This window comes from Anomaloglossus baeobatrachus, chromosome 1 (genome assembly GCF_048569485.1).
Source record: "Anomaloglossus baeobatrachus isolate aAnoBae1 chromosome 1, aAnoBae1.hap1, whole genome shotgun sequence".
Taxonomy (NCBI): domain Eukaryota; kingdom Metazoa; phylum Chordata; class Amphibia; order Anura; family Aromobatidae; genus Anomaloglossus; species Anomaloglossus baeobatrachus.
The window spans coordinates 781,107,880-781,131,664 of record NC_134353.1 but is presented as its reverse complement, the minus strand read 5'-3'; the positions used below and the strand labels follow the sequence as shown (position 1 = coordinate 781,131,664).

General features: G+C 46.3%; 1 protein-coding gene across 1 annotated transcript in view; it reads right to left on the bottom strand.

Annotated features, from left to right (window-relative positions):
• Positions 1–23,785, bottom strand: part of CEP120 (centrosomal protein 120) — a 167,634-nt gene that overhangs the window by 47,137 nt on the left and 96,712 nt on the right. Inside the window, exons 15-17 of the mRNA XM_075324926.1 lie at positions 23,583–23,675; positions 21,104–21,265; positions 15,902–16,024 (exon numbers count right to left, since the gene is read on the bottom strand). Of these exons, the coding sequence (XP_075181041.1) occupies positions 15,902–16,024; positions 21,104–21,265; positions 23,583–23,675 (378 nt within the window). The remainder of the gene's footprint in view (positions 1–15,901; positions 16,025–21,103; positions 21,266–23,582; positions 23,676–23,785) is intronic.

Sequence of the window (23,785 nt, the reverse complement as noted above, 5' to 3'; positions counted from 1 at the left end):
TAGTACTTGGCGTTGCCCAGGATAGTAACTAAAGGCCCCGTCACACTAAGCAACATCGCTAGCAACATCGCTGCTAACGAACAACTTTTGTGACGTAGCAGCGATGTTGCTAGTGATGTCGCTGTGTGTGACATCCAGCAACAACCTGGCCCCTGCTGTGAGGTCGTTGGTTGTTGCTGAATGTCCTGGGCCATTTTTTAGTTGTTGCTCTCCCGCTGTGAAGCACAGATCGCTGTGTGTGACAGCGAGAGAGCAACAACTAAATGTGCAGGCAGCAGGAGCCGGCTTCTGCAGAGGCTGGTAACCACAGTAAACATCGGGTAACCAAGAAGCCCTGTCCTTGGTTACCCGATATTTACCTTTGTTGTCAGCCTCCGCCGCTCTCACTGTCAGTGCCGGCTCCTGCTCTGTGCACATGTAGCTGCAGGACACATCGGGTTAATTAACCCGATGTGTGCTGTAGCTAGGAGAGCAGGGAGCCAGAGCTAAGCATTGTGCGCTGCTCCATGCTCTGTGCAGCTGCACCCTGTACTCTATACCCTATATATGTACTCTGTGCAGCTGCACCCGGTGTGCGCTGCTCCCTGCTCTGTGCAGATTTAGCTGCAGAACACATCGGGTAATTAACCCGATGTGTGCTGTAACTAGGAGAGCAGGGAGCCAGCGCTCAGTGTGCGCTGCTCCCTGCTCTCTGCACGTGTAGCTCCGTGCGGTGGTAACCAAGGTAAATATCGGGTTGGTTACCCGATATTTACCTTAGTTACCAAGCGCAGCATCTTCCACGCGGCGCTGGGGGCTGGTCACTGGTTGCTGGTGAGCTCACCAGCAACTCGTGTAGCGACGCTCCAGCGATCCCTGCCAGGTCAGGTTGCTGGTGGGATCGCTGGAGCGTCGCAGTGTGACATCTCACCAGCAACCTCCTAGCAACTTACTAGCGATCCCTATCGTTGTTGGGATCGCTGGTAAATTGTTTAGTGTGACTGGACCTTAAGTGTCTCTCCAACTCTATCACTCTCCGCGCGTCTCTGTCCCTGCATGTCTCTGTCCCTGCGTGTCTCTGTCCCTACCGATGTCATATTACCTCACACAAACTTCTTATACTAAGAATGTCCATTTTCGTCTATAGCAACCAATCAGCGCTGCCATTAATCACCTGTAGTTCCCAGCTCCATTGACTTTAATATATCCAGGTTTTGTGGTGAATAACTGTAAAGTGCAGGGTTAGATTTTCCCCTCAAAACATAGTCTATGACGTTCCCTGAGTCACATGGGGCGCCTGTGCAAAATTTCGTGATTGTAAATGCGACTGTGTGGATTCCTTTAGCGGACACACACACACACACACACACACACACACACACAGCTTTATATATCAGATGTAATGGTAAGCGGCAAAAAAAAAGTGAAATTCTCCAATTGTTTTTTAATTTATTGTATTCATTTTACCATAAAAGTGTCCTAGCGGTATTATTCTCCAGGTCGGTATGATTATGTAGGTTCCAAACAGGTCTGGTTTTTCTTTTTTATAGATGGTGAAAAGGAAAGAAAAATATCAGAAATTTTGAAGAAAAAAAAAAAATAATCTTATTGTGTTGACAAACACAGGGGTCTTCAGTAGACCCCTGGCTGTCAAGACAACTCATTGGGCATCCAACAACCATGGCATGGCAAACCTTGATCTGCCAACGCTCATTAAAAGCAGCTGTCAAAGATTGACAGAGGCATTTAAAAGGTTAACAGCCACAGACGCAGCACCACTCCACCCGTGGCTGTAAAGGGGGCTTTACACGCTACGACATCGCTAATGCGAACTCGTTGGGGTCACGGAATTGGTGACGTACATCCGGCCGCATTAGCAATGCCGTTACGTGTGACACCTATGAGCGATTTTGCATCGTTGCAAAAATGTGCAAAATCGCTCATCGGTGGCATGGGGGTCCAGTCTCAAAAATCGTTGCTGCTGCAGGTACGATGAAGTTCGTCGTTCCTGCGGCAGCACACATCGCTCCGTGTGACACCGCAGGAACGAGGAACCTCTCCTTACCTGCCTCCCGGCCGCTATGTTGAAGGAAAGAGGTGGGCGGGATGTTACGTCCCGCTTATCTCCGCCCCTCCGCTTCTATTGGGCGGCGGTTCAGTGACGCAGCTGTGACGTCGCTCTGACGCTGAACGAATCGCCCCCTTAGAAAGGAGGCGGTTCGCCGGTCACAGCGACGTCGCCGGACAGGTAAGTAGTGTGACGGGTCTGGGCGATGTTGTGCGGCACAGGCAACGATTTGCCCGTGTCGCACAACAGATGGGGGCGGGTACCCACGCTAGCGATATCGGTACCGATATCGCAGCGTGTAAAGCGGCCTTTAGAGGTAGTTGAATTCTGTTAAATGATTCAGCCTTCTGCAAGGAAAGAATCAGGCTCGACGTGCAAGCCCACATCAAAGGCAGGGAAGCAACTCGTGTCATCCTACGTCATCCACACTAGCCAGCATTAAGGTCCCGTGCATGCGCTCTACAATACTTTCATCTGACCTGCTCAGGGCAGATCAAAGTGTGCCTGCGCAGGACCTCAATGCCGGCTAGTGTGGATGACATAGGACGCGTCATGCACCCAGGTTTCAGAAGAAGGACGACAAAGATGGCTGAAAGAGGAGGCACTGGTATCGAAGAACGGAGACACCCATCCAACCAGTCTGCACCGCACCGCCCCTCAGGTGAGTATTATAAAGTGATTTTTACGTTCTTCACAGCGGCTTGGGCTCTTATATACAGCATGTTAGAATGCTGTATATAAGAGCCCACTGGTGGTGGCTGCAGCTTATAGGCCCCAAATCTGCTGGCAGGTTCCCTTTAAAGGGAATCTGTGAGCCCAAGAATAAATGTTCAAATCAAGTATACGTGCTCAGTGCATCATGACGGGACCAGTCATTTAAGTGCATCTACCCAACTGCTTGATGTCCTTCGACCCTCAATCCCTTTTCTTTCATTTACAGGTTTGGCTTTATATAGAGGCAGAAAAGGGAGGAGACCTAGAAAACCAGCCTGTGGGAAGCTGCACTTAATGATTTGGTCACATTATGATGCACCGAGTGCTTGCACTTGGTTTGAACAGTCATTCTGTGCTGACAGACTCCATTTAAACGGGCTGTACAGGACTAGTAAAACAATACAAGCCTTTTGTACATATTCCAGGGTTCTGTCTGGTACTGCAGCTCAGCGTCACTGAAGTGTTGAGGCCGAGCTGCAAACAATTTGTGGGAAGTCTGCCATGTTTTTGCCACCAACTAATGAGCAAAAGACTGGAAAGACCGGGCATTTTGAACGTAAATGCCTGATCCATTCAGCAAGTAACTTTACAGTAAGTACACAGCTGGGACTGAAGATCTGGGGTACAGGTATTTCCACTAATGGAGATCCCTCTACACGCTTTGGGAATCTGTAAAAATGAATGTCCAGAGAAGAAAAGATGACCACTACCAAGAGAACTGTGTCCTGCCAACAGTGTCCTGAGACCACTTATGTGCGGGGTTTCTTTTTATCCAAGTGGAGGACTCATAATTTTGCCTGGGAGCACTGCCATGAGTAAGGACTGGTTACAAGCATCCTCAAAGAGTAGCTTCTCCCAGCGATCAAGGAGCAATTTAGTGATGAGCAATGATTTTTCCAGCATGATGGAGAACATGTCAGAAGACAAAAGTCATTACTAAGTGGCCCGGCAAACAAAACATTTGTATTTTAGGTCACCAGCCCATAAACTCCCCAGATCTCAAACCCATTGAGAACCCACAAAAAAACGGGTAGACAAAAATAAAAAAAAAAAAGATTTTGTGATAACCTATTCTTGCCTAATCAGTGCTTTGAGTTGGTCAATAGTCAGGATACACCCCTGAAGCAGATATACAGCAAAGCAGGGTGACTTGCAGAAGTCTTTAAAAATAAGGGTCAACAATGCAAACGTTGAGTCTTTCAATAAGCGATTCAAAACAGAGCCATTTTCCCCATTCCTAATCAGGCATTTTCAATTTTTATCAAATGTGCCATTAACCCCTTCAGCCCCGGGGCACTTTCCGTTTTTGTTTTTTGCTCCCCTTCTTCTGAGAGCCGTAACGTTTTTATTTTTCTGTCAATCTTGCCATATGAGGGCTTGTTTTTTGCGGGACAAGTTGTACTTTTAAATGAAACCATAAGTTTTACCATATGGTGTACTGGAAAACAGCAAAAAAATTCCAAGTGTGGAAAAACTGCAAAAAAAGTGTGATGGCACAATAGTTTTTGGGATGTTTTATTCACGGTGTTCACTATATGGTAAAACTGATATGTGGGTATGATGCCTGAGGTCGGTGCGAGTTTGTAGACACCAAACATGTATAGGTTTACTTGTATCTAAGGGGTTAAACAAAATTCACAAGCTTGTCCAATAAAAGTGGCGCACGTTTTGCACCATTTTCCGAAACACGTAGCGTTCTCATTTTTTGGGATCTATGGCTCAGTGACTGCATATTTTTTGCGTCTCGAGCTGTCGTTTCTAATGGTACCATTTTTGCGCAGATGCTACGTTTTGATCGCCTGTTATTGCATTTTGCGTAAAACTTGCGGCGACCAAAAAACGTAATTTTGGCGTTTGGAATTTTTTTGCCACTACGCCATTTACCAATCAGATTAATTGATTTTATATTTTGATAGATCGGGCATTTCTGAACGCGGCGATACCAAATATGTTTATATTTATTTTTTAACCCTTTAATTTTCAATGGGGGGAAAGGGGGGTGATTTGAACTTAGGTTTTTTTTTTTTTTATTTTTTAAAACTTTTTTTTTCCCATTTTTTTTTATTTTACTAGTCCCCCTAGGGGCTATAGCGATCAGCAATCCGATCGCTCTTATCTATCTGCTGATCACAGCTATACAGCTGTAAACAGCAGATTCAGTCACTTTCTGTTTCTCTCTGCTCGCGGCCGAGGGAAAATGAAAGTGAAACTTCATAGCTGCAGGCGTCATCACATGACCCTGTGCTACGATGGCAACCATCGAAAGACACGTGATCACGCACGTGACTTCCAGTGGGGGCGGCGGTAAGTAAAAAACATGGCCGCGCGCATATAGATCTTGCTGCCAGACTTTGGCAGCGAGATTTAAGGGGTTAATGGCCGCGGGTGGAATCGCTGATATGAAAATATCGTTGAAAACAGCTGATGTGTGCCGACCGCCGCCGCATGCCCACGGCAGGGGGCGGGGCTTAACGGAACACGCTCCATGATGGATATATCCGTCCATGGTCGTAAAGGGGTTAAAGGCTAAAAAAAAAAAAAAAATATTCATATTAAATTTTTTTCAACTTTTTTGTGACACATGGGGCTTCATTTCAACATATTTTTTATTGTTTTGCTGATATTGGGGGAAAATAAAGAAAATAAAAACCTAAATGCATGTATTTTTAGATTATACCAGAATGAACCGCTAAAACCATTTTAAGTTGAGCTATGTTATGTTATCTTTTCCCACATTGAGCTGCTCGCAGATGAGGTAGCAAGAACCCAGTGACAGATTCCCTTTAAGGCTCAGCAAGTACTGACATATAGTCACCATTGGTGGTCATTAATAGGTTAAAAAAGTTTCTTGAAATGTTTAAAAAAAAAAAAAAAAAATGCTATATTTCTTAGGGCAAACTGCCCCACATTGGTATTTGGTTACTTTATCATTTTACTCTTATAGACTATTTACTCAGCAATGGCTGACAACGGCAAACTACGGTATGCGAGGCAGTTATTGACACCATATCTATATCTTATAAATACACTTTGTACTTTCTTCTGTTTGGTGAAGAAGATAATTTATATACATTATACACATATCTAGCTATCTATCTATATATACACACATACACACACATGCACACACATACACACACATACACATAATATACATAACACACACGCTTTATAATATATACCGTATTTTTCGGACTATAAGACGCACCTGACCATAAGACGCACCCTGGTTTTAGAGGAGGAAAATAGGAAAATAAAACTTTAAGCAAAAAAATGTGGTCATGACACACTGTAATGGGACGAGGATCTGCTGCTGACACTGTTATGGGGGTAATGTCCCCAAATTCTCTACTAAGGTACCCCATCCTGGTAATGATCCTCCTGCCTTGTATATGATCCTGCTATAAACCCCCATCCTGCTTATATACCAGCATCCTGCTCATATTCCCCCATCCTGTTCATATACCCCCATCCTATTGATATACCCCCCATCCATCCTGCTCATATTCCCCCATCCATCCTGCTCATATACCGCCATCCTGTTCATATACCCCCATCCTGTTCATATACCCCCATCCTGTTCATATACCCCCCATCCTGTTCATATACCCCCCATCCTGCTATATGCCCCCATCGTGCTCATATACCATCCTGGTATATGGCCTGTATCCTATAGCACAGAGAAAAAAAAACAAACGTTTATGCTCACCTTTTCCTCACTCCCTGCAGCCGATCATCTTCCTCTCTGCACCACTGACCTGTGTGTGTGTTGAGCCGTTCCACTGCAGCACACGATGTCTTCCTGTCTGTGCCGATCAGCTGATCAGCAGAGATCAGCTGACCGGCACAGACAGGAAGACATCGCGTGCAGCAGGGGGACGGCTCCACACTCGGGGACGGGTGACTGTACTGATTCACTGCACCCCGCGCTGATGATGATGCGCAGGGAGCAGTGAATACAGCCGCACATGATCACTCCAGGCTGTAATTGCCAGGGGTGATCATGCGGCCGGCTCTTTACTATGCGCGCATCCCCGCTCGTCCTCCCGCCCACCTGTCAGCGCCGGCTTCTGCGCTGAGAAATGGGCGGGAGGATGGGCGTACATATGTAATGAGCGGGTCCACGTGGTCACAGCAGGCTGCTACAGCCTGCTCGTGCCCCCGATGACCCGCTCCACCGCAGCACCTCATTCCCCGCAGCCACAGTCAGACCATAAGACGCACCCCCAACATTTGGGGGGGAAAAAGTGCGTCTTATGGTCCGAAAAAAGAGAATTTTGTTTACTTACCGTAAATTCTTTTTCTTATAGTTCCGTAATGGGAGACCCAGACCATGGGTGTTTAGCTTCTACCTCTGGAGGACACACAAAGTACTACACTTAAAAGTGTAGCTCCTCCCCCTGAGCTTATACACCCCCTGGTGAGCAGACCCAGACAGTTTAGTGCAAAAGCTGAAGGAGAATAGCCACCCACAAGTAGAACAGAGCAAGAGCCGGAACAACCGGAAACTCTGTCCACGACAACAGCCGGTGATAACACGCAGAACAAGAAAAGTGCCAACAGGCAACAGGGAGGGTGCTGGGTCTCCCATTACGGAACTATAAGAAAAAGAATTTACGGAAAGTAAACAAAATTCTCTTTTTCTTTATCGTTCCTATGGGAGACCCAGACCATGGGACGTTCCAAAGCAGTCCCTGGGTGGGAAATAAACCGAACAAAGTAAGAAGTAGGCAAAACCTAACTTCACAAATGGGCGACAGCCGCCTGAAGGATGCGTCTGCCCAAGCTCGCATCTGCCGAAGCATGAGCATGCACTTGGTAGTGCTTTGAAAAGGTATGCAGGCTAGTCCAAGTGGCAGCCTGACAGACTTGTTGAGCCGTAGCCTGGTGCCTGAAAGCCCAAGAGGCACCAACAGCTCTGGTCGAATGTACCTTGATCCCCGGCGGGGGAGGCACCTGAGAACTCTGGTAGGCGTCCGAAATGGTCGATCTGATCCAACGGGCTAAGGTCGGCTTAGAAGCAGAGAGACCCTTGCGCCGACCTGTGGTTAGCACAAAAAGAGAAGTGCACCGCCTAATAGAAGCGGTGCGAGACACATAGATCCGGAGCGCCCGCACCAGATCCAGAGTATGCAGCGCTTTTTCAAAGCGATGAACAGGAGCAGGACAAAAGGAAGGTAGGGTAATGTCCTGGTTAAGGTGGAAAGGGGAGACCACCTTAGGAAGAAAGTCCGGAGTCGGACGGAGAACCACCTTGTCTTGATGAAACACTAAAAAAAGGTGACGCCGAAGAGAGCGCGGCCAAATCAGAGACTCTCCTGACGGAAGTTATGACCACCAGAAAAGACACTTTCTGAGAAAGACTATGCAAAGAGACCTCCCTAAGAGGCTCAAAGGGGGGTTTCTGCAAAACCGTGAGAACCAAATTAAGGTCCCAGGGATCCAAGGGCCGCCGGTAAGGCGGAATGATGTGAGACGCGCCCTGCATGAAGGTGCGGACATGAGCCAGCCGAGTGAGACGCCGCTGGAACAGTACTAACACAGCTGAGACTTGTCCCTTGAGAGAGTTGAGGGACAGTCCTAGCTGCAGACCGGACTGTAGAAAAGACAGAAGGGTCGGCAAGGAGAATGGCCAAGGAGGATGGTCAGTAGAGCGACACCATGACAGGAAAATTTTCCAAGTCCTGTGATAGATCTTAGCGGAGGAAGACTTACGGGCCCGAATCATAGTGGAGATGACTTCAGGAGGAATACCAGAAGCCGTCAAGAGCCAGGACTCAAGAGCCACGCCGTCAATTTGAGGGCCGCAGAATTCAGGCGGAAGAACGGACCTTGTGAGAGTAGGTCTGGACGGTCTGGGAGATGCCATGGCATCTCTACGGACAGATGGAGCAGGTCTGGATACGAAGCTCGCCTGGGCCAGTCCGGTGCAATGAGGATGACTCTACAGCCCTCCATTCTGATCTTGCGCAGAACTCTGGGCAAGAGAGCTAGAGGGGGAAACACGTAGGACAGACGAAACTGGGACCAGTCCTGAACCAGTGCGTCCGCGGCGAATGCCTGAGGGTCGTGGGAGCGAGCCACGTAAACGGGAACCTTGTTGTTAGGACGGGATGCCATTAGGTCCACGTCCGGGGTGCCCCATTTGCGGCAGATTGACTGGAACACTGCCGGGTGCAGGGACCACTCGCCACCGTCCACGGTTTGACGGCTGAGATAATCTGCCTCCCAGTTTTCCACGCCTGGGATGTGGACTGCGGATATGGTGGACGTGGAGTCCTCCGCCCATTGAAGAATGCGTTGTACCTCCAACATTGCTAGGCGGCTGCGTGTCCCGCCTTGGTGATTGATGTAGGCAACCGCTGTCGCGTTGTCTGACTGGACTCGAATGTGCCTGCCCGCCAACAGGTGGTGAAAAGCTAGGAGAGCTAGAAGCACGGCTCTGGTTTCCAGCACATTGATTGGAAGGGCTGACTCGGACGGAGTCCAAGTGCCCTGCGCTCTGTGGTGGAGATATACCGCTCCCCAGCCGGATAGACTGGCATCCGTGGTGAGAATCACCCAGGACGGGGCCAGGAAGGAGCGTCCCTGGGACAGGAAGAGAGGCCGAAGCCACCACTGAAGAGAGCTCCTGGTTTGTGGCGACAGAGCCACTAACCTGTGTAAGGAGGAAGGCCGCTTGTCCCAACAGCGGAGAATGTCCAGCTGCAGGGGACGCAGATGGAACTGGGCAAAGGGAACAGCCTCCATTGACGCCACCATTTGACCCAGCACCTGCATCAGACGCCTGAGGGTATAACGGCGGGGCCTCAGCAGAGAGCGCACCGCCAGTTGGAGGGACTGCTGTTTGACTAAGGGCAACTTCACAAGTGCCGGCAAAGTCTCGAAATGCATCCCTAGGTACGTGAGACTCTGGGTCGGAGTCCGAGTGGATTTGGGCAGATTGACCAGCCACCCGAATTGGGCTAGAGTGGCGAGAGTGAGCGAGACACTCCGCTGACAGTCTGTGCTGGATGAAGCCTTGACTAGAAGGTCGTCCAGGTAAGGAATTACTGCCAACCCCTGTAGGTGCAGAACTGCAATCACTGCTGCCATGACCTTGGTGAATACCCGAGGGGCTGTGGCCAACCCGAAGGGGAGAGCCACAAATTGGAAATGATCTTCTCCGATTGCAAAACGTAGCCAACGCTGGTGTGAAACTGCAATTGGCACATGCAGATAGGCATCTCTGATGTCGATGGACGCCAGGAAATCCCCTTGGGTCATTGAGGCAATGACTGATCTCAGAGACTCCATGCGAAAGTGCTGCACCTGAACATGCTTGTTGAGAAGCTTGAGATCCAGGATGGGCCGGAAGGTACCGTCCTATTTGGGAACTAGGAAGAGATTTGAGTAGAAACCTCTGAACCGTTCCCGAGCGGGAACCGGTACAATTACTCCATTGGCCTGCAAGGCTGCCACGGCCTGTGAGAAGGCGGCGGCCTTGGAGCAGGGAGGAGTTGAGAGAAAAAATCTGTTTGGCGGACTGGAAGAGAATTCTATCCTGTAGCCGTGGGAGATGATATCTCTCACCCACTGATCGGAGACGTGTTGAAACCAAGCGTCGCCAAAATGGGAGAGCCTGCCACCGACTAAGGACGTTGCTGGAGCGGGCAGATAGTCATGAGGAGGCTGCCTTAGTGGCAGCAGCTCCTGCGGTCTTCTGTGGACGCGCTTTTGGGCGCCAGTTGGATTTCTGGTCCTTGGCTGAGTTAGCGGACGAGGCCGAGGGCTTAGAGGACGACCAGTTGGAGGAACGAAAGGAGCGAAACCTCGACTGATTCCTACCCTGGGCATGTTTCCTGGCTTTGGTTTGTGGCATGGAAGTACTCTTCCCGCCAGTTGCTTCCTTAATAATTTCATCCAAACTGTTTCTCCGAACAGCCGGGACCCAGCAAAAGGGAGCCCAGCAAGGTACTTCTTTGAAGAAGCATCTGCCTTCCACTCTCGAAGCCACAAGATTCTGCGGATAGCGAGGGAATTAGCCGAAGCCACTGCAGTGCGGTGAGAAGCCTCCAGCATGGCTGACATGGCATAGGATGAAAAGGCCGAAGCTTGGGAAGTTAAGGCATCCATTTCGGGCATAGATTCCCTGGTGATGGAATGCATCTCCTCTAGAGAAGCAGAGATGGCTTTGAGAGCCCACACTGCTGCAAAAGTCGGAGAAAACGCGGCCCCCACCGCTTCATACACGGATTTGGCCAGAAGGTCAATCTGGCGGTCAGTGGAATCCTTAAGGGAAGTGCCATCAGCCACCGACACAACGGTCCGGGCTGCGAGCCTAGACACCGGAGGGTCTACCGTTGGGGAGTGAGCCCACTCCTTGACCACCTCAGGTGGAAAGGGAAAACGGTCATCAGAACCACGCTTTGGGAAGCGTTTGTCAGGACAGGCCCTGGGTTTGGTCACAGCGGCCTGAAAACTGGAGTGGTTAAAGAACACACTCTTTGCTTTCTTAGGCAAGGTAAACTGGTGCTTTTCTGCCAGAGAGGGTTGCTCCTCTGATACTGGCGGATTGAGATCCAGTACAGAATTAATAGAAGCAATCAAGTCACTAAGATCTGAGTCACTTTCGGACAGATCAATGGGGTACATGGAGTTAGCCTCTGAGCCCCCTGTAAAGGCATCCTCCTCATCCTGCGAGTCAGCTCTGGAATCAGAGCCACGGGAGGAGGAGGGAGAGGGAACCCTGCGTCTCTTCTCAGGAGGACGGAATCTGGGCCCTGATGATGAATCCTCTGTGAGCTCCGGTCCTGAGAGACCCCTAGCAGCAGAGGCACCCTGTGAAGGGGGCTGATGCATATTCATCAATTCATCAGAGTCCTGGACAGAAGTCCCATGGACTCAGCAAAGGACTGGGAGATAGACCTAGAAAAGGATTCTACCCAAGCCGGGGGTTCAGCCACAGGAGCAGGAACAGCCTGAGAGACCACTGGGGGTGAGACTCCAGGCTGTGGCACCGCCAAATTAGAGCAGGCATCACAATGTGGGAAGGCTTACCAGACCGCTGGAGCGGTGTTGTGTGCCCTCCAGATCCCGAAGCCCGGACCCCCAAGCACAGCACCTCAGCAGGGATGCTGCAAACCAGCGCTGCTATGACTGATCGCAGAGAGAACGCTGAAAAAATGGCCGTCGGAGCGAAGAGAGGGCGGGACTTGCTTGAGGAGCGGGATCTGGAGGGCCATTGAGACCTACAGGGGAGGGGACACACACTGTAGTGGGGAGTGTCCCTCCCCTGTACAGAACGGCCGCCGGGAGGAGCCGAGCCTGTCCCTCTGCATGAGTGACATGCGAGGGCAGTGAAACAGAAACTAGGCCTCCGGCGAAGCCGGGGCCTAAATTTGAGCAGCGCGGCCGACGCGCAGGCACCATCGGCGCGATTCTCAGGCGACAGCTAGAGAACCCGCCGGAAATGTCAGTAAACATACACTCTCCCCCAACAATAAAGTACAGGGACCCCGAAATATAAACGTCTCAGGTACTTAGCTTCTGAGACGCAGGGCCAGGTCCCTGGGGATGAGCGCTCCGTTCCAGCAGGGTCCTGAAGGGCTGTGGATGGAGACCGGTCTCCTGCCAAGCATGGAGACCGTGCTGGCTCCCACTTCAAGCCAGAGCCCAGGAGGGATGGTGAAGGAGCACGGCATGTAAGGCTCCAGCCTAAGAATCAACCTTACAACACCACCGACACAGTGGGGTGAGAAGGGACATGCCGGGGGTCCAGACGTGGACCCCACTCTTCAATCTCGTTCCAAAAGGAAAAAATCATATGAGAATGCATGTGTGGATGTATGCCTCCTGAACACAAAGCGATAAACTGGCTGGGTCTGCTCACCAGGGGGTGTATAAGCTCAGGGGGAGGAGCTACACTTTTAAGTGTAGTACTTTGTGTGTCCTCCAGAGGTAGAAGCTAAACACCCATGGTCTGGGTCTCCCATAGGAACGATAAAGAAAATACGGTGTATATATATCTCACACATACAGTGCCTTGCAAAAGTTTTCGGCCCCCTTGAGTTTTTCAACTTTTTCCCACATTTCAGGCTTCAAACATGGAGATAAAAAAATGTAAATTTTAATGGTGAACAATCATCAACAAGTGGTACACAATTGTGAAGGTGAATGATATTTATTGCTTATTTTAAATTTTTGTAAAAAATAACTGAAAATTCGGGCGTGCAATATTATTCATCCCCTTTACTTTCAGTGCAGCAAACTCACTCCAGAAGTTCATTGAGGATCTCTGAATGATCTAATGTTGTCCTAAATGACTGATGATGATAAATATAAGCCACCTGTGTGTAATGAGGTCTCCGTATAAGGCTATGTGCGCACTTACCGGATTTTGCCGCGGATTTTCCGCGGATTTGCTGCATGTTTCGCTGCAGAAAATGTTCATAACATCTCTGCAGTGAATCACCAGCAAATCCTATGGAGAAAAAAAATCCTGTGTGCACTGGGCGGAATTTGACAGCTGCATGTTTTGCTGCGGGAATCCCGCAGCAAAAACAAGTGCATGTCACTTCTTTTCCGCACATCGCTGCGGGATTTCACTCCATTGACTCAATGTTAATCATGAAATCCCGCAGGGAATAATGCAGGCAGCAAATTCTGTGCGGTTCACTGCGTTTTCCTGCGTTATTCCCTGCGGTATTTCGCGGTTTACCTCCGGTAATGTGCATCGCTTGTCTGCGGTTTTGCAGGGAAGTGATGTCATTACAGGAAGAGGAAGCAAAGCAGACTGTAAACACACAGATCACACACACACAGACATCACAGACATAGAACACATAGACACATAGAACACACATAGAAAGAAAACGGAAATATAGGAAAAAAAGAACGTGGGCTCCGCTGTATTTTTACCTTCCAGCCGAGGTAAGCACACAGCGGCGGCCCGGTATTCTCAGGCTGGGGAGGGAGAGGGGCAGGGTTAATGTCCCCCGCCTCACTCCCCCTCCGGCAGCCGAGAATATCAGCCGCAGCTGCCCCGCCACTGTCGCATGCATTATGCGGCACTACCGGAGTGTCCTCGGCTCTTCTTGCCACCGTGTAGCAGTGGTGGCAAGGTAATACAAGGGGTTAATGTTGGTGGGGGACCACCGCCATTAACTCCAGGCTTGATCATGGCAGCGTCTATGTGACAGCTGACATGATCAACCCGTAAGTAAAGTGAAAAAAAAACACAGACACCGAAAAATCCTTTATTTTAAATAAAACAAACAAGCCTCGTTCACCATTTTATTACCCCCCCCCAAACAAAGCTCCGTCGTAATCCACAGGTCCGACGTCCTGCACTGCTGACATCCAGCCGCGACTGTCAGACACAGCGCTGAATGAATGCAGCAGACAGCAGAGGTAATTACCGGTCATTTCCCACGGCCGGTAATGTGAACTCACTGCCGACCGTGGGAAATGCAGCGATCTGTCCTCTATCTATCTATCCCTCTATCTATTCTTCTGTCTATCTACTATCTCAGAATTAAATGACTTTTTTTTTTTTTTTTTTTCAATGTGCTTTATTGCATTGAATGCAATAAATCACATCCCAACCCGCACGCGGCAAAACCGCGGCAATACCGCGAATAATACCGCGGTAAAACCGCAGCAAACCGCGGCAAACCGCATGCGGTTTTCGGGTGCAGTTTCCTGCGGTTTTTTACCGCGGGTGCGGTAATCTTTGAGAGCATGCGGAATTTTCACAAGAAAATTCCATTTCCCAGTGTGCACAGAGCCTAAATGCACCTGCTCTGTTATAGTCTCAGGGTTCTGCTTAAAGCACAGAAAGCATCATGAAGACCAAGGAACATGAAGACCAAGGAACACAACACAACAGGCAGGTCCATGATACTGTGGTGGAGAAGTTTAAAGCCAGATTTGGTTGCAAAAAGATTTCTAAAACTTTAAACATCCCAAGAAGCACTGTGCAAGCGATCATATTGAAAATGGAAGGAGTATCATACCACTGAAAATCTACCAAGACCCGGCCGTTCATCCAAACTTTCATCTCAAACAAGAAGACTGATCAGAGATGCAGCCAAGAGGCCCATGATCACTCTGGATGAACTGCAGAGATCTACGCTGAGGTGGGAGAGTCTGTCCATAGGACAACAATCAGTCGTACACTGCACAAATCTGGCCTTTATGGAAAAGTGGCAGGAAGAAAGCCATTTCTCAAAGATATCCATAAAAAGTGTTCTTTAAAGTTTGCCACAAGCCACCTGGGAGACACACCAAACATGTGAAAGAAGGTGCTCTGGTCAGATGAAACCAAAATCAAACTATTTGGGCACAATGCCAAATGATATGTTTGGCGTAAAAGCAACACAGCTCATCATCCTGAACACACCATCCCCACTGTCAAACATGGTGTGGCGGCATCATGGTTTGACGGATGGAGCCAAATACAGGACCATTCTTGAAGAAAAGCTGTTGGAGTCTGCAAAAGACCTGAGACTGGGACGGAGATTTGTCTTTCAACACGACAATGATCCAAAACAAAGCAAAATCTACAATGGAATGGTTCACAAATAAACGGATTCAGGTGTTAGAATGGCCAAGTCAAAGTCCAGACCTGAATCCAATCGAGAAGAGCTGAAAACTGCTGTTCACAAACGCTCTACATCTAACTTCACTCAGCTCCAGCTATTTGCAAAGGAAAAATGGGCAAGAATTTCAGTATATCGATGTGCAAAACTGATCGAGACATACCCCAAGCAACTTGCAGCTGTAATCACAGCAAACGGTGGTGCTACAAAGTATTAACTTAAAGGGGCCGAATAATATTGCACGCCTCATTTTTCCGTTATTTATTTATTAGAAAATTTTAAAATAAGCAATAAATTTCATTCAACTTCACAATTGTGTCCCACTTGTTGTTGATTCTCCCTTACCATAAAATTAAAATTTTTATCTTCATGTTTGAAGCCTGAAATGTGGGAAAAGGTTTATAATATATATATATATATATATATATATATATATATATATATATATATATATATATATATATCTTGGTATTTTTTTTCATAAAAAAAATAAATAATCTACAATCAACAAAAAGGTAAAGGAACAAAAGTAAACTAATAGGATCGAAGTCTGTGTTACCTTTTCTAGTGTGAGAAGATTGATCTCGGACTGTAATCGGATTTCTGGCTTACTGCTTTGCTGCTCCTTATAATGCTGAAACTCCTTGTCCAGTAATTTAAACTTCTGCTCCGCTTCTTGAAGCTAGGAGGAAAAAGCAGACAGACATTGATATAAAACCCATTAAAACTGGCTACTTAAAGAAGCAAGCTGAGGACATAGAACATGTCAGTACTCAACCCATGAACTCTATGTTTACAGACATTAAACAGATATCAAAATAGCACTGCCACCATAAATTACAGCAGAAAAGACAAAACCAACCATGTTAAAACAAGCGCTTAGGAAACAAACGTGAAAAGTTATTTATTTCCTAGTGACATAAGAAAAACACAGACAGGAGATAAAATACAGAAACTGCCCTTCACTAAATCCTACTAACAGCGACAGTTTGGATGTGTGATTTATATATTTAAATGCATTATTTATTAACATACAATACACTTTTTTACCTAGGAGAAATTTCCTTTAATCTCCTTCCCGACCGGCAACTTTCCATTTTTTTGTGCTTTTGTGTTTTTTTTCTCCCCTTCTCCCTAGAGCCATAGTGTTTGTTTTTGTCCTGCTACATACCCATTTGAGGGTTTGATTTTTTTTGTAGGGCGAGTTCTACCATTCAGTGACCCCATCAATGCTACTGTGATGTACTGGAATATAGGAACAAAAGTCCAAGTGCAGCGAACTAGCAAAAAACCAAAAAAAAATGAAATTCTACAATTGTTTTTATTTATACCATCCATTATACAGTAAATATGACTTGCCAATTTGATTCTTAAAAGGATTGTTTACTATTTTAACACTGAAGGCCTATGCATAGGATCGGTCATCAATGTCTTTTCATATGGGGTCTGACACCCAGCAGCCCCTCTGATCATTTGTTATCGGTGTGGGCAGTGGGCGGTGGAAACCAATCAGTTCCGGAGCTGGCCACAGGGACTTAAATGGACAGTTACAATGTTGCGCCCCCTTGCTGGCGTGCTGCTAATGCAGCTTTCACAGACTGACAGAGGCATTTAACAGGTTAAGAGCCGTGGGCAAAGCTCTGTTCCAGAGCCCACATCAAAATCAGGGAGCCAGCATTGAATGTACCAGTACATCTAATGTCGGTAAGGGGTGATCTACCATATGCATCATTAGGTTCCCTTACTGAGGACAAATGCTATGTCGCACGCTGAGGATTTACCGTGGATTTTACCACGGATTTGCTGCAGAAAACGTGTCTAACATTACTGCAGTCATTCCCCAGCATATCCTATGGGTTTAAAAAATGCTGTGCGCACACTGCATTTTTTTATACCCGCGGATTTTTCGCTGTGGAATTAATGAGCATGTCACTTCTTTTCAGGTACCTGCGTTTTTTGCCATAGATAATGGTAAAAATCCGCAGGGACCAACCTGTGGAAAATACGCAGCAAACCGCGGTAAAACCGCAGGCGGATTTCGGTGCGTTTTTTTACCGCAGGTGCGGGATTGTTTAAGAGGGTCCGGATTTTCCTTAAGAAAAAGTCACTTTCTAGTACGCACATGGCCTAAAGCAAATGTAGAAAATGATTCTTTGGAAACTCAAATAAATTGAGAATTAAAAGGGAAGCTTTGGTTTTTGCCACCTAATTGGAGAGCAGCATAATTTATATACAGAGACCCTGTTCTAGCGATGTGTCACTTACTGAGCCCCTTAATGTAGTTTAGATAAAAATCACGTTCTGTCATCCACGTTTAGTCTGGTCTGATTTATCAATTTTCCTAGTATTTGAACAAAAACAAAAGACTAAGGTTTCGCACCCTTCTCCTATCTAATAGTCGATGAAAAGCAGAGAGCACTCGGATGGTATCCAAATACTGTCCGATTTATTCACAGACCCATAGACTTGCACTGCAGTGTTTGATATGACACTGATCAATATCAGACAGGTCTGCGTGATTTTACATGTACTACTATAAAATCACAGATCGGTGAACAGTCCCATAAATTACCATAGGTACGAGTACTATCCGAGGAAAAAACACTGATAGCATTCATATGTCAAAAAAACTGACTTGTGAACCCCAAGTTGAATTTATTTGAAGATTCTTTCGTGGTATTATTTATTTATATTTTTTTTTCTTTTTTTGGTCTTTGCCCTGGTGTTTTCAGGACTTTTTTCCACCAATAAAGAAACTGGTAGCGATTTCTGAATGGAAATGATGGCAAAATGCTTAGAAACACAATCTGGCATTTTCTGGGCATACATGCAGGATAAAACAGTTCTACAAATATTCCTCCTCTTTAACACTTCAGAATATCTTTCATCTCAAATTTCAATTTATTTCTGGTCAAATTGGCATGGTCAGTCTGGCTTGTGATAAACTGGCAGACAAATGAAGATATTTGGTACAAGGAAAGTATCCCCCAATGAAGGCTATGACAAGGATTTTACAGTGTGCACCAAATATCTTTATTTATCGATTGCTTGATTGGGGGACTCAGGAACCATGGGAGGTCCTAAAGCTGTCCCTTGGGTGGGAAAATTAATACCAGTACGGAAAAAGGAAGAATAGCAATCCCTCAGATTAGTACCCATGCAACTGCGCTTGTACTATCATTCTGCTAAGACTTGCATCCAAGATGTGGACTGAAGACTAAGTAGCAGCTCTATTGAGAAGAATAGAAATGTAGATGAGTAGGACCCAGGAGGCTTCTACCCCATGTAGTTATTGAGCAGCGCCCTGGCAGGGGTGCCCCAGCTTAGTCCAATCTCTGCATTGGCAGATCGAAACCAGAGAATAATGGTAGCCTTAAAGATGGTCTGACCTTTGCAAGGGCATACCAGAATGACCCACAATGCATCCAAACATCTGAGAGACCTGTGAGAGAAAGGTAGAGCTGCATGAGGACTACATTAGATTGTGTCAGAACCACCTTATTAAGGTGAAAGGCAGAGCAGATGCATAGAAGAAAGGAAGAAGCTAAACACCAGACCACCCTGTCTTGGGGAAGGAGACAGGCAGGCAACAGCTCTCACTTGGAGCCTTGCCTGATGGAAGAGATTGTTAAAGAAGAAAAAAAGATCACCCTGCCGGAAAGCCGAAATGGAAAGATATCTCTGATTGGTAAGAAAGGAGAGGACTCAAGTTGACCCTGACCAGGTGAGCAGTCCTGACCTATGGCCTACAAGTCAAGTTCCACTGGACTAGGATAGCCAAGGCAGGATCCTGGGAATGAACCCTGGCTCAAGATAGGCATGCAAAAATTAAAAAGAGGATATTGCCATATGACCATGGTCGATAGCCTTTTTTTCCATATATGTGAGAATCTTTCTAAATGAAATGGTAGAAACATTATGTCTAACGCCCTTGTTCCCAATCCCTAGTTAGGCACACCTGTTTCAAAAGGTCTGAAGTCTTGTAAACTGTGGTCCCAACAGTCCAGCCCATAAAATGGAGTAGAAAAAGGGAGCTTTGGGAATCTGCAAAGAACAATGCAAATTCTGGACTCAAACTGAAAAATCTTAAAATTTTAGTCAAAACTGGGGGAAGGAGAATCCTACCCTGATAGACCAAGATTCCTCCTGGAATGTAGAATGTAACACAGCCTTGACATCCGCCTTGACCCGTCACATACAGGCGGAATCTCTAATGGTGGAGGTAGGCTCCTTTAGATACTATCAAAGGCATAAAATCTCCAAGCTCCTTGGTGGTCCAGGCAATGCAACTAAAGTCAGTCATCTGAATTACCCGCCCTAACCCTAGAAAGAGACAGATCTTGCTAGCACTCTCAAAGTTGGTGAAAAGATGGAAGCACTGCTAGCATTCTCTAAGCCAGCCATCAATGTCCTGAAGAGGCTTGAACCTGTGGCTAAGCAAAGGAAGTCTCAGCTCCATACGATCCATGCAATCGTGCCACCCTATGCATGGCGGGCAGTAGTCAAAGGCAAAAAAGGGCCATCGCCCCATGTACCTGATCGCCAACTGTGTCAAGGTATAAGGTCTTGCCATACCAACGAGAGAGGACACAGGCTGCCAAGTACAGCTGTAGTCTTCATCGCTCCATGAAACCAGTGCTGTGGAGTCGGAGTCAGTATAAAATGGTCAGACTCAGACTCTTAACATATATAATACATTGGGTACAGTAGTTCAATACAGAATGTACTGAATATTTTTCATAAGAATTATGAAATGTCCTTTAAATGTCTGCTCCACCCTTATATAAGGATCTGGGCTTTTAGTTGAGATGAACCTGTGCTGCACTTTATGTACATGCTTTGTAGTGATCTACAGATCAGAGGAGAAAGGCACTGGGAAGGACTGTCTGCACTCATCTCAGAACTGCTAGAGTGAATGAGAAAACAGCTGAATATAGAAAAAAGAAACTTTGACAGATGTAGCAGTTAGGAAGAGTGGGCAACAGGACTGCCAAGAGCAAGAGGACATAAGTCCTGTCAGTGCTACTGCTGCTGTAACTGCAGACTGATCAGAGGCAGATATTTGGACAACATGAAGCAGCAAATCGTTGCCGCAGGAAAAAGATTTCACTCCCATATTGAACAGATTGACCATATTTCAGCAAAATGTTTCACTTGCTCTCAAAGAAGTAGAAAAGTTCAACCATTCATCAAAACTGTGCATGAGGTGTTGCCTGTGTGGTCACCGCTTTGCCTCCAACCCAAGTTAGTGAAGAGAAATACTTTCGTCCTGGAGGTTCCAAACGTAATCGTATAATTTAAAAAGTTTGGAATTGCTACAATAAAGGGAAAGATTTTATGCACTATGAGCTACAAATACCAGTGCGGCTATGAGAGGTTGTCTGGCCTACCACCATAGTTGTGCCTTACTCATACAAACTTCTAATCCATAAAAAGTACACTTACCTAGTCTAGTGTGGCAGCTCTGCCAGGGCACACGTTAACTAACAAACTTTTTGGAAAAGTAGCATTTAAGGTAATGCAACTGTATTTTATCGATCTTTTGCATTACTAGACATGATATCATGTAAGCTTTGAACAATGGTGTCGTTATGTCTGGTTACTTATTACTGTAGATACTTCGATGGATAACTATGGACCCTCCTTATACAGTACATCGTATGGGCACTAATTGTTCACGATGTATTAAACAATATTTTAAGCGGTGTTATAAAATAATACAATTACATCCCGGGGATAACAGTAATAATCAGTCAGTTACCTGCTGCTGAAGCCGGAGCTTGTCCTCCTCCAGCTGCCTGACCTTCAGCCTCTCCATCTCGATCTGATGTACGCAGTCTTCTCTCACTCTCCGTATGGAGTCCTGCCGCTCCTGGACGCTGCGCTCACACTGCAACTGAAGCTCAGCCTTAGCCTTTTTCAACTGGAAAGTAAAACACAGCAAAAGCTTTAGAGAAAAGTAGCGCAAGAAAGCAGCAGGGAAATTGGAAGTCATGACAAAACCGCATTTTAAGTGGAACAGTCATTTCAGATGTAATTCATAAATCAATAGTACACATGAAAATAAGGAACTCTGTAATGCATCTTATCAGACAAATCTGCTTCTTTCTCTGCCAGAATGGATCAGTTATTATCAAACTTCTCAATTCTGAGGTAAAATCTTTATTTGATGAAGTCTTTCACATTACTGAGATAGGAGAGGGCAGTTTGTACTGATGAGATTAAAAAAGGGAGGAGGGGGCGGAGCTCTGCTTTTAGCCCGCACCCCTCCGCCTCTAGCCCGCACCCCTCCGCCTCTAGCCCGCACCCCTCCGCCTCTAGCCCGCACCCCTCCGCCTCTAGCCCGCACCCCTCCGCCTCTAGCCCGCACCCCTCCGCCTCTAGCCCGCACCCCTCCGCCTCTAGCCCGCACCCCTCCGCCTCTAGCCCGCACCCCTCCGCCTCTTCCCCAGCAAAGTCTATGAGTTTTCATTTTTGCTGTCCGCATACAACTTTTTTTTTTAAGCTGCGTTTTTGAGCTTAAAAAAAAAAAATTAAAAAAATGGACATGTCAATTCTTTCCTGCGTTTTCCCCCCATGCAATGCATTGGAAAAACGCAGAAAACCGCAGAGATCAAAAACGCAGCAAAACAGAGCCAAAAACGCACCAAATCGCAGTAAAAACGCATGCTTTTTTGCCGCGGGTGCGTTTTTGTGCGTTTTTAGAAGCCAAAAACGCACAAAAACGCAGCGTCAAAAAAACGCAGCGTGTGCACATAGCCATAGAGGACAGTTGGTGCTCATAAAGCTCCATGGAGAATGGTAACTGTTGTTCCATTAGTTTCTGCTCCTGCCTCTAACTTCTTCTTCCATAGAATTTTAGAAGCACAAATTGTCATTTATATCAGTAATGGGAAAATCCGTCTTAATTGACAGTGAAAGATCAATCCAGGAGCAAATTTCTCTGATAAGATATATTACAAAGTTGTTTATTTACATCTGTAAATTTCTATCAATTTATGAAATAGACATTTTAATTTACCTTACAGTACTCTTAAGGTAAAGAACCCCTTTAACCATCAGTGATAAAGAAAAATATTGGTTATCGGCAAGAAAGAAGTGACTTGCCTAAAACAAGAGGAGAACGAAAGCACAAATCTAATAGTAACCGGCTATAGGATACTAATACAAAGTGAATTAGGCATATGTACACGCTTACACTGTAACAGAAGGCAATCTTAATAAAACTTTCCTAGTACACATCCAGTATGTCAACATGTCCAGAATAAATTAATGCGTCTTAGATAAGGAAATGTTTAAGGCACCAGAGTTACTTTCTGCTTTATGTCTGTATCATAGCAAATGTCGGATTTTACCAATAGGATTGTGCCAAGAACACAAAGCAGGATATTCTCCATGACCCCGAAGATTTATGACTCCTCTACTCAATCCTCGCCAGGCGGAAAGACTTACATTTCATAGGTGAAACTATGGCAGCGTGGTCATATTTTACAATATATGAGAATGGAGAACAAACGTGAACAACTTATCACTGTCAGCATCAAGACACAATTTCCAGGTCTATACTGCTGTATATGGGACTGACGTGAATAAGACATCTCCACTACAATATCCTAACAGGACTTCTCTATTTTTATTCTAAATTTTGTGCTATTTCACTATTCCCGTGATTTAACATTTTACCTTTCTAGGATTTATTGCTTTAAATTAATGACTTCATAAGAAGTTAATAAATATTAAGGCTACTTTCACACTGCGTTTTGCCTTACATTCAGTGGTCCCGTCGGGGCATCCGTCCGAACCGCCCCTCCCCCACCCTGCAAAACGTGCTTTGGACGCATGCGCGACAGGGCCATTGACTATAATGGAGCACACTACGTTAGCGTGTGCTCTGTTTTGTACCATTTTTGCACATATACGTTTTCTGCAGGCGGACACCCGAACGCAGTCGACTACATTCGGGTGTCCGCCTGCAGAATACGTATATGCACGAAAATGGTACAAAACAGAGCACACGCTATTGTAGTCTGCTCCATTATAGTCAATGGCCCTGTCGCGCATTCGCCCGAAACACGTTTTACAAGGGGAGGGGCGGTACGGACGGATGCCCCGATGGGACCACTGTTTGTAAGGCAAAACGCAGTGTGAAAGGGGCCTAACTATTTTTGCACCCAAACTATTTCCTCATAGTTGACATCTATTTTATACTTTCAGTAAAAGGATCGGGGAGGCGATAATACCTCGAGTTCGTCGCTTGATATTAGAAGTTCTCTCTTTTTTAAATCAGCCAACGCTTTCTGCAGTTGTTCTTCCTGTGCCACGTAGTCAGCCACCTGGAAAGGATGAAGCAAATAGCAATCAGCAATTACAATTTTGAAACAAACAACAAGAAAAAAAAAACGAAACTAAAAATGCGTAAAAACTATACTTTTCTACTACACAG